Raw genomic sequence first — 14360 nt, forward strand, 5'->3', positions numbered from 1 at the left:
ATAGCAGTGACTTTAGCACTGAAGAATCATGTAGTTTTTTTACAAATAATTTATCATGTCAGAAGGAGTAGTAAAGTGTAGCAAACCTTGACGTCTAACATTGTTCCACTTGTTGTTGTTAAATGTTGCTCTGTTATTTACATTAGTCTCCAGTAAAAAATACTTTCAGATATATCTCTCGCACATGCAGAAGCAAAACTTCTATAGTATCATGTATTGGTGGTGAATTATAACTGATGATAATTTTCTGCTCATAGTCTGTAATACGGTGAGTGTTACTATAAAATCTGTGGGTGTACATCACAATTTAGTGCAAAATAATAGAAGACAAAACATTCAGATTTACTTCTCTGTCGTGTCAGGAAGGATTTATTTGTGGGGAAGTGCTTTTCTCAAGAGCTAACTCTGAAATATCTCCTGTTTTGTGCTCTGAAGTTCAACAAAGAAAGCAGAATTGTACATATGGAGAGTGAGTGAACACTTGAAGTGTAAAGCCACCTGTGTTGCCAGATCATGCTGAAGGCTTAACTTCATCCTAGGGCAAAGAGCTTGGCAGCCTGGAGCTGCTGCTATCTGCAGGAAATCATGTCCTTTTTCCCATCCTGGGCTGCCAGCAGTGTCTGCAGGGGGGAAAATGTAGGTTCTGCAAGATATTGTACCCTGCCTGCTCCTGTGGGGTCTTCGGAGGGGTACCTGCATTACCAACCCTTGACCTCCTGACCCACAGGACCCCTCACCTTTGCAGTGCCAACAGTATTACTGGGCAGGTGCAGGACTCTGCCTTGCAAATGTCCATCAGGATGTGAGACAATGTGCCTGTAGTGAAGAGCCTACTCTGTACAGGCAGGGAGCTGCAAAAAGCTTTTGCTCTGGACCATTTGAGAAGTCTGATGTCACAAATGAGCCCCTTGAAATGCTGTGTGTGCAGCTGAGTTGTAATGGGATACTAACTGATGGTATTAGTAAGGTGTCATTAATTTGCTCCTGATAAGCCATTCCTTATTTGCAAAATGTTACGCCATGATGAACTAAGTAGTATAGCTATTTCCCCAACTCCAGTCTGAGTGCAGTTTTACCGTAAAAAGCTAACATAAAGCCCTCATCAACACACTCCAAAGCCAAGCTGAAGACTGGCTTGCTACATCATAGACTTTAAGAGACTCAGGGGCCCAAAGTGCCCTTAAGGGTGATGTGAAGCCAGCAGATTTGAAGTAGAAAGAATAGGCAGATCATTTTGCCTTGGAGAATGAGTAATAATTCCTAGGAATGCTGGGAGACCACAAATGTGGCCAGAAAGTGTCAGTACAGCCTGCATTTAAAAATTTTTTGTCACAAAATCCATTCCAGCAAGGTCACATGAACCAGCATCAGTGAGCATATTAATCTTTTTTTTTCATTTTCTTTGTCTCTCCTCCAGTTATGTGAAAGCTGGAATTTTATAAGGTTCATAAGAGAGTGGGACTTTTTTTTTTTTTTTCTGAGATTTCCACCCTGAAGTCTTTTCTTCTAATATTTTAATTGATGGGGATAGTCTGCCTTACACTCCATAAGGACTCCCTTTGGGTCCAAACTCAAAACTTTCCTAAGGCAAAAATGAGTCTACTATGACTCCTCCTGATTTATGATTTCACAGAAGGATTTGTAATCCAAGTGAGATAATGGCTTGTCAAAAAGGTGCTGAATTTTATTTGAGCCCTCTGGGTCCTTCTTCCCCTCTTGTACTAGTTTGGAAAATCAGTCAGTATATAAAGGTGCATCCTTGAATGTAGACCAGAGGTTGTCTGTATAAACTTAGGTAATCAGACATCTACTGATCCTAGACTGCTCAGCATGTAATTTAACAGGGACTTTGTTAAGTATAGAAGCTCTTTTGAATGAGTAATTCATATCTGCACTAGACATAGCACTGGAAAACATACATCCAGTAGGGACACTCTGACTTTGGCAGGAATTATGTATAAAACATAAAACCAGAGGCCGTCTTCTCTCACTGTAACTCCTGTGGGCTGGTTCTGAAGTCCTTAATCAGCAACCTTTGCATTAATTCTAGCAACTTTGATTCAACCAGAAAGGGACATAGATTTTTATGTCTCTAGGAAGAAATCTGAGGGTGAGATCCAAAACCTCATTTTGACAGGATGAGTCTTGACCACCCTGCTCTGGTCTGGTCCCAGTATGGAAAGGAGGAGGTCACCAGTGATGGATGATCCATGGTGGTGTTTTCGTTTCAGTCAGTCAGGAGCTTCCTCAGAAAATCAGTTCCCACTGTCCTCATTTTGTGCACATTATGGTGCATATTATGCACTGCTTATCTTGAAGTACCCAGACTGAATTGCTTTCAGAAGGTGAGATGGGCAGAGCAGTGCTGCCCAAGTATGAGTGAATAGAGACTCCCAGACTGTTACCTTTTTTTTGCTCACTTGTCTACACAAGTGAGCTGAATATGTGGGCAAAGCAGGATAATAAATTTATGAGAAATGGCACAAGAGGGACATTAAACAGAATTTCTAGTCCAGCACAATGACACTTGCTTTTTTCTTCATCTAGCTGAATTTGGTTTTCTTAGGCTATTTTTGTTGGATTCATGGACTTTTTTGACTGCAGGCTGTAGTAGTAGATAGAAACAACCATTTCTTTGTGCAGATTATGCTTTTGCACTTCAAATAACTAAGGCTGTAGCAGTCATTCCTGTGGTCACTTACCCACTATTTTGTAGTTGCAATCTGCAGCTGACTTATACAACGAGGCATTATTATTCAGCTACCCTGTGAGTCACTAATTGCTGTGCTGTTTTTTTCCCTTGCAGATGTCACCGTTGTCCACAACTCCCCACCAGGACCCATGAGAATAGTGAGAAGCTACTCTCGGAGTACATGGAGCAATACCCACTTCATCCCATCACTGTTCCCAGAGGCTCGTTTAAGCCAAAGGGAGTGTACCAAATGATGCAGAAACCCATGGAAGGCATCTCAACTATGAAGTATGGCAATAGTGAAAGAGAGTGAGGACTGTGACTTAAATAATGTGTATGCAAGAGATAGATAACACAGAAAAGAAAAATTACTGGTTTTCACAAGGGAAGCGTGAAAAGAACAATGTTGCACTTCAGATGATGTTGCTCACTTCAGGAGCCCAGATACTCATTAGGGCACTGTGAAGGAGGGATGCAGGTCCTTTTGATGTCAGATGTTGTAGTGGAGTCAAGCAACTATATTTTGTGCACTTCCTGGAGGTTCAGATGTGATCTGATGAGAGACTACGTGGGCCATAGAAGCACAGTCATAGTCATGGCTTTTGCTCAGTTTCTATTTTGGGAAGGTTTCTGGGAAACCAGCAGAAGTTTTGTCTGGGAAAGTAGGGGTGATATTTGAGGAGTATTTTTCTTTTCTTCTGTGTTTTGTGAGGTACTTTGTACACTGTAAGATGAGTGACTGCTTTCCAGGGAGGTGGATATATAGTAGAGCTTGATGATTGGAAAAGGAGTGTGGTTGTTTTCCTCAAGGCAGTCACTGTGGATTGCTGAGCTGTTTCTACTTCTCAGCCATCATGTTGCTCAGTGTTAGCTTGTGAAAGAAGTCCTCACACTTGCACTGCTTATTTACCTCTGAGCAACCTCTGAAGCTCTTCCCTGCTGCTGGTGGAGTGATGTGCCAAGTATTTATCTACAGAAGAAACTCACAGTAAATAGGAATCTGATCATTTAATATGAATCTAGGGCTTCCATTTCTTTAAACGGTGGCTGCTGCCTGATCTTGATTTGTACTTTGTCATCACAGGCAGAGTCATGAGCAACATTACTCTTGCCTTTGCTGAACCGAATTAGAGACCTAGGAGATGCCAATTGCTATTAACATGGTTATGTGGATAAGGGAAGAAAACCAGGCATCATCTACCTGGACTTGTCCAAAGCATGTGATACTATCACACATGACATCCTTGTTTCTAAATTGGAGAGACATGGATTATACAGAGGGACCACACAGTGGATAAGGAACTGGCTGGTCGGTTGCACTCAAAGAGCTGTGGTCAGTGGCTCAATGTCCAAGTGGAGAGTTGTGATGAGTGGCATTCCTCGAGTGGTATTAGGGTGAGTCCTATTTAACATCTTTGATAGTTACATGGACAGTGGGATTGAGTGTACAAGTGTACCCTCTGCAAGTTTGCCAACAACACCAAGCTGCGTGGTGCAATTGACACTGGAGGGAAGGGATGTGCCATCCAGAGGGACCTTGACAGAGAGGTGGACCTGTGCAAACCTCATGAAGTTCAACAAGGCCAAGTGCAAGGTCCTGCACATGGGTCAAGGCAATCCCATGCACAAATACAGGCTGGGCAATGAGTGGATTGAGAGCAGCCCTGCAGAGAAGGACTTGGGGATGAAAAACTGACTATGAACCATCAATGTACACTCACAGCCTAGAAAGTCAACTGTATCCTGGGCTGCATCAAGGGAAGTATGGCTAGCAGGTTGAGGGAGGTGATTCCCCCCCTGCACTCTGCTCTTGCGAGATCTCACCTGGACTACTTTGTCCAGCTCTGGTGCCCCAGGTGTAAGAAAGACATGGACCTGCTTGAGCAGGTCCAGAGAGAGCCACAAAGATGATCGGGGGACTGTAGCACCTCCCTTATGAGAACAGGCTGAGAGAGTTGGGGTTGTTCAGCCGAGAGAAGAGAAGGCTCTGGGGAGACCTTATAGCAGCCTTCCATGACTTAAAGAGGGCCTATAGGAAAGATGGTGAGGGACTCTTTATCAGGGAGTGTAGTGACAGGGTAAGGGGTAACAGTTTCAAACTGAAAGAGGGTAGATTCATAAGAGATACAAGGAAGAAATTCTTTCCTGTGAGGGTGGTGATGCACTGGCACAGGTTGCCCAGAGAGGCTGTGGCTGCCCCCTCCCTGGCAGTGTTCAAGGCCAGGTTGGACGGGGCTTTGAGCAACCTGGGCTAGTGGAAGGTGTCCCTGCCCATGGCAGGGGGTTGGAACTAGATGATCTTTAAGGTCCCTTCCAACCCAAACTGTTCTATGATTCTATGATTAATAAAGTCTTAACAGCTAACACCAGCCCTTTGTCCTCATCCTGACATGGAAGATCTACCAACTCCTTCCCCTACATACACCTTTTTAAGAGGTGTCAATTTAAAGCACAAATGTGGCTGATGAAGTCTGAAATGCCTGACTTACATTTGGGATTCCTCTGTCTACATGGGAGTTTTCAGCAACAACCAAAAGGATCAGAGGTTTTCAAAGAGCAGACTTCACTTCTCTATATGCCTTCCATCTCTATCATGAGCCAAAGCAGCTTTGTGTCTGCCTGTATCTAATTCCTGGGCTTACTGGTGTCCTCTTAAGGCAGGCAAGGAAGGGCAGTGTCTGTCAAGGAGTCCTTAGGAACTTCCCATTCAATCAGCAAAACTATTCTTGCTCAGACAAGGCTAGTGATTCCCACAGTAACTGTTGCTCCTGGAGTTAAATACATTATTTGCTTCTTCAGAGCATGCACTGAAATACATAATATGTAAATTTTGCCACATATGTAAAACTTGCCTACTCTTGTGTCATGGTTTAACCTCAGCCAGCAACTCTGCTCCAAGCAGCTGCTCACTCACTCTCCTGAAATGAGATGGGGAAGAGTATTGGAAGAGTAAAAGTGAGAAAACTCATAGGTTGAGATAAAGACTGTTTAACAGGTAAAGCAAAACCTGCACAAGCAAGCAAAGCAAAACAAGGAATTCATTCACTTCCCATCAGCAGCAGGTGTTTGGTCATCTCCAGGAAAGCGGGGTTCCATCACGTGTAACAGTTACTTGGGAAGACAAAACAGCATAACTCTGAACATCCCCCTTCTTTCTTCTTCTTCACCCAGCTTTATATTGCTGAGCATGACATCATATAGTCTGGAATATCCCTTAGGTCAGTTGGGGTCAGCTGTCCCAGCTGTGTTCCCTCTCAACTTCTTGTGCATCCCCAGCCTACTCACCAGTGGAGTGGTGTGAGAAGCAGAAAAACTGTGTAAGCACTGCTCAGCAATAATGAAAATATCCCTGTGTTATCAACACTGTTTCCAGCACAAATCTAACACATAGCCTCATACTAGTTACTATGGAGAAAATCAACTCTATCCCAGCCAAGACCAGCACACCTTGTAAGAGGACAAACAGAGCCTGAACAGCCATCAAATTGCAAGTCTTGCTGTCCTCTGGGAAACACTGGTAAGAAATACACTCAATGTGAAAGTATCAAGACCAAGTATCAAAAAGTGCCACCACCTATCAGAGGGCTGCTAAAAGCTCTGTTTCTGTGTGGCTAAACTCAGAATGAATTGAATAAGTGTATGGGAATAACTGCAGGGACTGTGAGGCCAGCAAGCACTTAAGTTATCACCAGTCTTTTCTAATAACACTTTGCTGAGTGTTGGGTGTTATATTGCAACAGCAAGCCCCCTTTGATAAAGTCGGGAGTTACAGGCAGTACCATTTTTCATGGTGCCTTGCATGCAGGTTGCCACTGATTGGACAGCAGATCAATCTGTCTGTAATCTCCACTGCAGATTCTGTTGTATTGCAGTAATCAGAGTGAGAAAAGGTACTCCCACTGCCAGAAAACCCTGTATCACACTGGTAAAGAATTGTTTGCCTGTAATCTGTTACTGCCGATGGTATAGGCTCAGCTGTTTCAAACGTGGGATTGTGCAGTGTACTGTGAATGGCTTGGGAAAGATCCTCTGTTACTGAGCCCTCCCTGCTGTGGAGGATGCTGCACGCCTGTTGTTGTAGTCCTGCTTGTATTTTCTTGGCCTCTCTTAAAAAACCCACTGGCTTTAAATTACTGACAAATGTATGCAAAGGGGATACAACATGTGTAACATCCACATAAGTACCTCTTGATGCTCTTGGAATTTTTTTAAATTCTGCATTTCTGTTTTTACCCATATATATAATTCTCTTCCCTTCTGCTCCACACAGACTTTTGAGAACCTTATTTATTTGCTAAAATACATAACTAATACAGTATATTCAGAGGTTCAGGCTCTTGTCCATCCATCCAGATGCAAAGCACCATATTAATATTAGAATAGCTACTGTACTGACTCTTTCTCCTCACTGGCTGCCAATGGTGTAAACAGATCTGCACACCAGTGGAAAAGTACTCTGACATTAAGAGACTGAATTTGCTGGTGCCAGGCAGTAGACTCTCTGCCCTGTACCAAAGAATGTGGGCAGTGAAACAGGTTTAGGTTAATGAATGTTGGATGGTGACGTTATTTTCTCCTCCATCTTGTTTCTTAAGTTGGTATATTTGAGTTAAGTAACACTGCTCCAGTATCTTAAAATAGCTCTTTTATGGTGGTACCTGAGAAAAAGCTCACTATCTGACCACGATTATGGGTTTTTTCCCTCACCTGGTGTTTTGCTGTGAAACTGTTTTATTGTTTTCTTCCCAACCTGGGCTGAACTGCTGTGCAGTGCATTGTCTGGAAGACTGTTGTTGCCTTTCTCATATGTTTCCCATACATATTAGATAGACTGCTATAATTATTGGACTTTTAAAAGGGGTTATGTCTTCTGGTGTAACTCCATTGTAGAACAGAGATAGCTTTGTGTAAGGCCGTTATCCTCACTGGATGGAGAGAAGGGGGAACCTGACATGCCTGAGGTTGTCCAGAGCTGCCTCAGTTCCTTTTTCAGAGCCCCAGTTTCCAAATGTGAAAGACTTGTGTGTTTCACTGACTGCCTGTATCCTATCCAGACTATCTTAGGCTGTGGAGATAAGGGGAAGTATTAATTTCTTTGTGTGTCTAGAAGAAAGAACATAATTTTTTCCTTAAGACAAAATACATAATGAAATTATTCTTCACAGGAGAGATTACATAACTCATGAAGTGTTGCCACGGAAACTTAAACCATCTGAAAAGCATGTCAAGAGTGATGAAAGTATGGATTTGACCTCCACTTATAAACAAGATTATAATTTTCACCCTGTCTCTCGAGTACATCCATATTGCCCCTATGTGACAAGACAGATCCCCAGCGGCAAGGCTGATACAAGAACCACTTACAAAGGTATGTGCCCTTGCAGCTTCTTTCAGGACTTCACCAGTAGCTTCATTTTTGAAGAAGACAGATCAAAAGTGTGCAGTTGTTAATCCTTCTGTCTATGTATGCCAACAAGCTGTGCAGGAACCACACAGACACAAACTGTTGGGAATACAGACCTGCATTAATAGTATCATTGGGGTCTTTCTGAATTCACCACCTTTGCATGTCTGACAGGGCTACAGGCATCTTAAGTAGAAGCTGGGCCATGTGAACTCCTGCAAGTAGGTCCAGCAGCATCATCTTTAGGATATACTGAACATACTCTTGGTATACTGCAGGGCTGGTCCACGCATTCAGTGGATCCAACACATCTAAAATATATAGAATTATCTAGGTCTGAGCAGGTGATGAAGCATGGGACCCTTCTTGTGTGTGTGCTGCAGAGTTAATCTGTGAATGTGCAAGAGATGGATATGGGAATTGTGCACCACAGAAGGTCCACACAAATGTCCAAAGCACTCAAGCTTTATTCCTGGTAAACCAGGTGAACTGTGCATCTAGCTATACCCTTGTTTCTTAGTAGCAGTAACTTGGTGTAGGTGGTTTGTCTTTGGGGGGCGGGGCTTTGTTCCTTCTTCTCCATTGGCATGAATTCTCTTCTGCATGCACTGGGAGAAAACTTTCAGTTGTACAGTCACAGCAACTGTGCTAATTTTGGTAGTAAGTCATAAATAGAAAATCAGAGGATTTTGCCTCCCTCTGCACACCTTCCAGATAGCTAACACTGCTAGGCTGATAGCTAGCATTGTGTATTTCTTAAAATAACTTTAAATTATTTTATTTTTATTAGGCTGTGCAAATATAAAATCTTATGATTGATTCTGGCATTGAGATTTGTCCCAATGTACAGAGACAATTTTCTTAGAGTGATAAAGGAAGCAAGGAAATAAAAAGTATGTGAATACAGTGTTAAGATTACCCATTTGAAGTCAGACTTTAGTGCAGGTGCATATTTGCAAGAGCATAAACTGGAATTTTTACATTAAACACATTGGAAATATTGTCCATTGTTGTGAAGACTATGACCCACAGGTGCAAAATACCCACATTTACACAGTTTCTAACACTTTGTTTTGCAAAGGCAGTGTGACCAGATGGTAATCATTGGAATAGCTTCAGTGTAGCCAATAAAAAAAAGGCTGTTTTGTGCAAGTGGAGCATTTTTCCTTCTGTGTTTAGATATCCTTAATTTTTTTGATTCTGAACCAGATGTGTATCTTTGTCTTTTATCAGTGTTTAGGTCAGCACCTTAACTGTTCCTCCAGAGCTCTAATAAAATGTACATTTGGCTATAATTTGCAGTATTTTTCAAAACAATTCAAAGGGAAATCTTCATCCAAAGCCCCTCAAAGATCAAGTTGCATACTGAATGAATTCCCTTTTAAAGGTCCAGGTTCACAAAACATACAAGTTTTCATTTGCTATTCTCTAAGCATTGCTAGGTTTTACTGATCACTACTCAAGGGTGAAATTTTGAAACATGCTATTCAATTAATTATCATAATTCAGATATTTAAGCTGCATAAACCAGTGTTGTATTGGTATTAAATTACCTTTCCTACTGTATTGTCATACTCCTCACTAAACACACCATATCCCAAATGACAATGTAGGTTTTAGATTATGCTATTGCATATAATGATTAATGTCAGATGACTTTGCAACTTAAGGTTTCAAAATTCTCATCTCCTCCAAGCTACACAGACAGCTGTTTCTATCCATCTGCAGGTGTGTAATCTAATTTCAGTATTGTCTTGCTTGCTTATAGTGGGATGTGCCTAACCCTAAAATAACATATGGTTCGTATCCTCTGTTCCCTCATGTACCCTCTGTTTTCAAGATTGTGCTACGTGGGAAACTATTAATATCTATGGGAGCAGAATTAGAGTTTAAATTAAATTGTAACATATTTTAAAGGAATAGTAGCACTGCTGGCTTAAACTAAGTAAAATTAATTCATAATGTCTACAGGGTCTCCAACTGTGTAGAGCTTGTACATTTTAACAATTGAATACAGGTGGACCTGATTTTCATATTTTGAATATTTTGCAAAAGCTGTGGTTATGTTCAAAATGCACATACTATTTTTCAGCAAAGATGATGGGAGAACCTAAAAAGTTTTTTACTGCTCTTGGCTGGCATCTGAAATATCAGATCTCTGAACAACCCCTTGCTTATAGATAGGCTGAATATTATCAGCTTCTCACATTTTAACACTGTATTAATACATTCTCTAATGACAGATGTCTGTGTAGCTTGTGGTTCACCCTGTTGGACCATATCTCCAGAAAAATCATTTACTCTAGGCATGGGCACAAGGTCAGCATCCCATGAGTGCAGTGATGCCTGGACATCTCCCTGTTCCCCCAGAGAAACAAGAGCACTTGTGGCATTTAAGCAGCCTTGTCACTAGCAGGGCATTTGGCCTGATCTACAGTGGCAAATTAAAGTCTATGCCAGTGCACACAGGCGGGCCCATGTTCTCAGGTGACTACACTAATTTGTAGCATGAGTACCCAAGGGCCAGGGTCCTCGCTGGGAGCAGCACAACACCTGTGGCTGCTGCTTCCTCTTTTGTGCCAGGGCAGAGCAACTTGATTTGAACCAGAAGGACTTTAAATGGACACCTAACTAGGACAAAATTTTTTTTTTTTTTTTTTTTTTTGGTCAACCTTACACTGTAATGAACACATGCTTTGTGTGATTGTGCAGTAAAATACCCACTGACATTCAAGAGGAATAACTGTTTGGATTGAAGAGTTCAAATATCCTAATACCTAAGAGCATCATTTACTCTCTAGAGTAAAATCTTTGAAATCTAGACTTCCTTCCTGGGCAGAGTCAGCTGGAAGCTTATTTGATTCATGACTCTCAATGTGGTTTGGAAAAAAAAAAAAAAAAAAAAAAAGACTTGGGTTAGCTCTAAGGCTATTTCATTTCAACTTCCTACCAGTAACCATGATGCTCTCTAGGGGAAGTTGCACAAGAGTACTAGGAAGGGGAAAAATTATGGTCTTGTGGCTGCAACACTGGTTGGAGAGTTAGTCAACTTTCTGGTATGACTGAGTGCAAATCTTTTTGAATTTCAGTACTTCATTTTTTTCCCTGGTATCCTGCTGAGGAGGGAAGATATGAATGTCTCTTAAAATGCCACCTAAAACATTTTCTGTCATGAATTTGGATAGTAAGATTTCTGAAGTATGGACAATCTCTTCTATATGATTCAGTGCTTCAGATCAGTGTAGGCTTGGTCTTCAAATTCCAGCATTCCTAATAAGGAAGAATTGAAGACAGAGGTACAAGCTTCTTCTCGGTTCTTGCTTGTACTGAGAGCAGGAGTACCACAGAGAGAAAAGCCAAGAGCTGAGGAAGTGCCACACAGCACAACTTGCTGACACCAAGATGAGCTGCAAAACCCTGAACTCAGCAAATAGTAAGCAGCATCACATCTATGCAGCTGAGAAATCACATTATCCCCAAATGAGAAGGTACAAACAGGAAGGGTAGCCCTGCAACTTGACCTTTAGAGTGGAATCATGGACATGTGTTTCTCCTTGCTCCAGAGGTAAGTGGGAGACACCTGAACAGCCTTCTGCAGACATAGGCATACTCTGCCTGTGCTCTGAGCCAGGCACACCATAGCTGCAGGAAGGTAAATGATGAGGATTGAAGTCAATGACATGATATTCCACTTTCATGATTTCTGGTTGACTGAGCATGAGGACAGCATCCACTCAGTCACCTGTGTCCGCAAGACTGAGAATGTAATTTAATCTTCCAGTATTGTATTTCACCATCTCTGTAGGTATGGGTGGGTACAGGACTATTTTCATTCCATTTTCTATGCAGATGCTAAGCATTTCTAGGTGTTAGCACACTAGTGTATAATGTGTTTACAGCAGCTCTTTTAATAGGATTTGTCAGTCATTACAACATCAATTAAAATTTGTTACAGTAGAAAATGTAATAATCACAACATAATATGATATATGCCTAAACTCACCAAAGAACTTCAGTTGAGCACTTACTTAAATAGGATTTCTTTTATGTTTCAGATGACTATGTGCTATGGCATGAACCAAAGACAGAGCCATTTAGACCAAATGACGGGTTTCACCCATCAGAAGAAAAATTTGACCACAGAACCATTGTCCAGGATGACTATCTCTACAGGGGGCCGGTTGCCACTCAAAGCTGCAAACCTCTGAATCTGGTCCAGAAAAGAAAAGCTCCTTTTGAGAATATGACTAATTATAGAGTGAGTTATGTGCCACATCCTCTGGAGAAATGTTATGTCCATAAAAATGAGAAATACAAAGTCAATAAGGTCCCATTTGATGGCCTCACTACCCACAAAGTTTCTTACAAGGGGCTGGCTGGTCAGCCAGCCAAGCTTGCAAAACCATACCAGCCAGAGATTCTCCATGATCTTCCATTTTTCTCTACAACTGAGTTTCAGGAAAAATACCAAGCTTGGCCACAGGCTCCCATATTCACCAAAAAACTTCATGTATATCTTCCTCCTCTAGAGAAGATGGACCTTCACACTACTACTCAGATACATTACAAGTACCCAAATGGCAAGCCAGCCAAGATGTGTCGATCTTTGGCCAAGATTAAAAAAAGTACTGAGCCATTCAATAGCTCATCAATAATGAAGGAAGACTATAAGCCCTGGCTGTGCAAGAGACTAAAACCTATCACTCATTCTCCAAAGCTGACTTTCCCAGCAAAACCAATGGATTGCTTGACTACCTTTCAGACCCATTATGTGCCACATCCACTCACAGTTATGAAGAGCTATAAACCTGGCTGGTCAGGCCCAAAGCATCACACTCTGCTAGATGCTAAAACTACCTACAATACCAGCTACACACCAAAGAGCATTGTTAGATGCTTGGCTTCTTACAAAAACCCACCTGGTTACATCTTTGAGGGAACTGATGCTGATGGTCACAATCTCTATGTCCCTGCTTCCAAGGGTGAATGCCTGCAAGGTGGACACTGAAGGAAAAAGAGAGTGGATGCTGCCTTCTTGGAAATGTATTCAAAAATCAGGGCTTCAGTGAACTACAAATGACAGTTTGATATTGTTTGTAACCTTCTTTCAAATCCATCGCTGATTTCACATTTGGAGAGCTCTTAAAATAAACTTAATTCCCAGGCAGGGGCTTTTTCTGGATCATTTGCTCAAATGAAAAACAAAATACAGGGAAAAGACACATTGATCCTTGTTTCTCTGTATTTTTTGTCTTTTTCTCACTTAACTCTTGCTCTTTAGTTGAGAACTTCAATGCCTCCTAATTTGGTGTTGCTCTGAAGCAGAGCCTTTGTCTGCTGCCTGACCTCCCTTGGAGGAAGGGTTTATTTAATCCAGTCTATTTCAGTCTCCTCCTGAGTGGAATGCTGATCACAAGGTGAGCCTGTGCACCTCATGGACAGCACTGTGCTTCTGATCTTTCTGGCCTCCTGTGGAGGCAGCAGTCCTTCCTTTGCTCTGTAACACAGCTAAAGAAATCAACACCTTCCCAGTGTGCAGTTTAATTTTGATTAAAATGAGTGGTGTCATTAGCAAATGTGCTGGGTTTCTGTGTGTGTCAGGGGTTTTTAGTAGCACAGGAGGGGGCTACAATGGTGGCCTCTCTGCGAAGCTTCAGACAGACAAGATCACTATAGAGCATCTGAGAGGTTTCTGAACAAGTGCTAGTTCATCTAGCATCTAGTTCTGCCACATACGCAAGTATACGTTCATCTTCCTCCTCCTGTATGCAACTTCAAAAACAATTACAAAAACATGTGGTGTAGTTCAGTGACATTTTATGTTCTTTTTCAGAGCTTCTAAGTTGTACTTCCTTCTCTCTGAGATTGTGACCACTCTAAGAAAAAGTTAAATTTAATTGGTACAAACATGAGGCAAAACTAACTTCTGCTCATCTTTATTCATAAATTCATTCTGCATGAAAACATTAACCAAATCCTGTGTATTGCAGTGCAGCCCATCTCTATTTTTTTGTGTTAAACACCTCCATTCTGCCCCAGATCATAATTTTGTCTTGTGCTGATTTGCTGTCCTGGTTTGAGACCAGAGGGCAACTGAGCACCATGCAGCCACTCCCTCACCTCTTCCCCCTCTGGAACGGGAAGGAGTAAAATAAAGCAAAAGGCTCAGGAATTGAGATAAGGACAGGGGGGGATGACTCACCCATTATGCTTATGGGCAAAAGACAGAGTTATTAGGGGAAGAAAACATGAATTTAATACAAA

General features: G+C 41.8%; 1 protein-coding gene across 1 annotated transcript; it reads left to right on the top strand.

The window, feature by feature from the left end:
* The first annotated feature begins 2942 nt into the window (after nt 1-2942).
* SAXO1 (stabilizer of axonemal microtubules 1) lies at nt 2943-13243 on the top strand. Its single transcript, XM_074932329.1, has 3 exons — nt 2943-2980; nt 7858-8060; nt 12152-13243. Exons 1-3 carry the CDS (start codon nt 2943-2945, stop codon nt 13102-13104), a joined length of 1194 nt encoding a protein of 397 aa, XP_074788430.1. The 3' UTR covers nt 13105-13243.
* The last annotated feature ends 1117 nt before the right edge of the window (nt 13244-14360 follow it).

The sequence above is a fragment of the Athene noctua genome, chromosome Z (assembly GCF_965140245.1).
Source record: "Athene noctua chromosome Z, bAthNoc1.hap1.1, whole genome shotgun sequence".
NCBI classification, from domain to species: domain Eukaryota; kingdom Metazoa; phylum Chordata; class Aves; order Strigiformes; family Strigidae; genus Athene; species Athene noctua.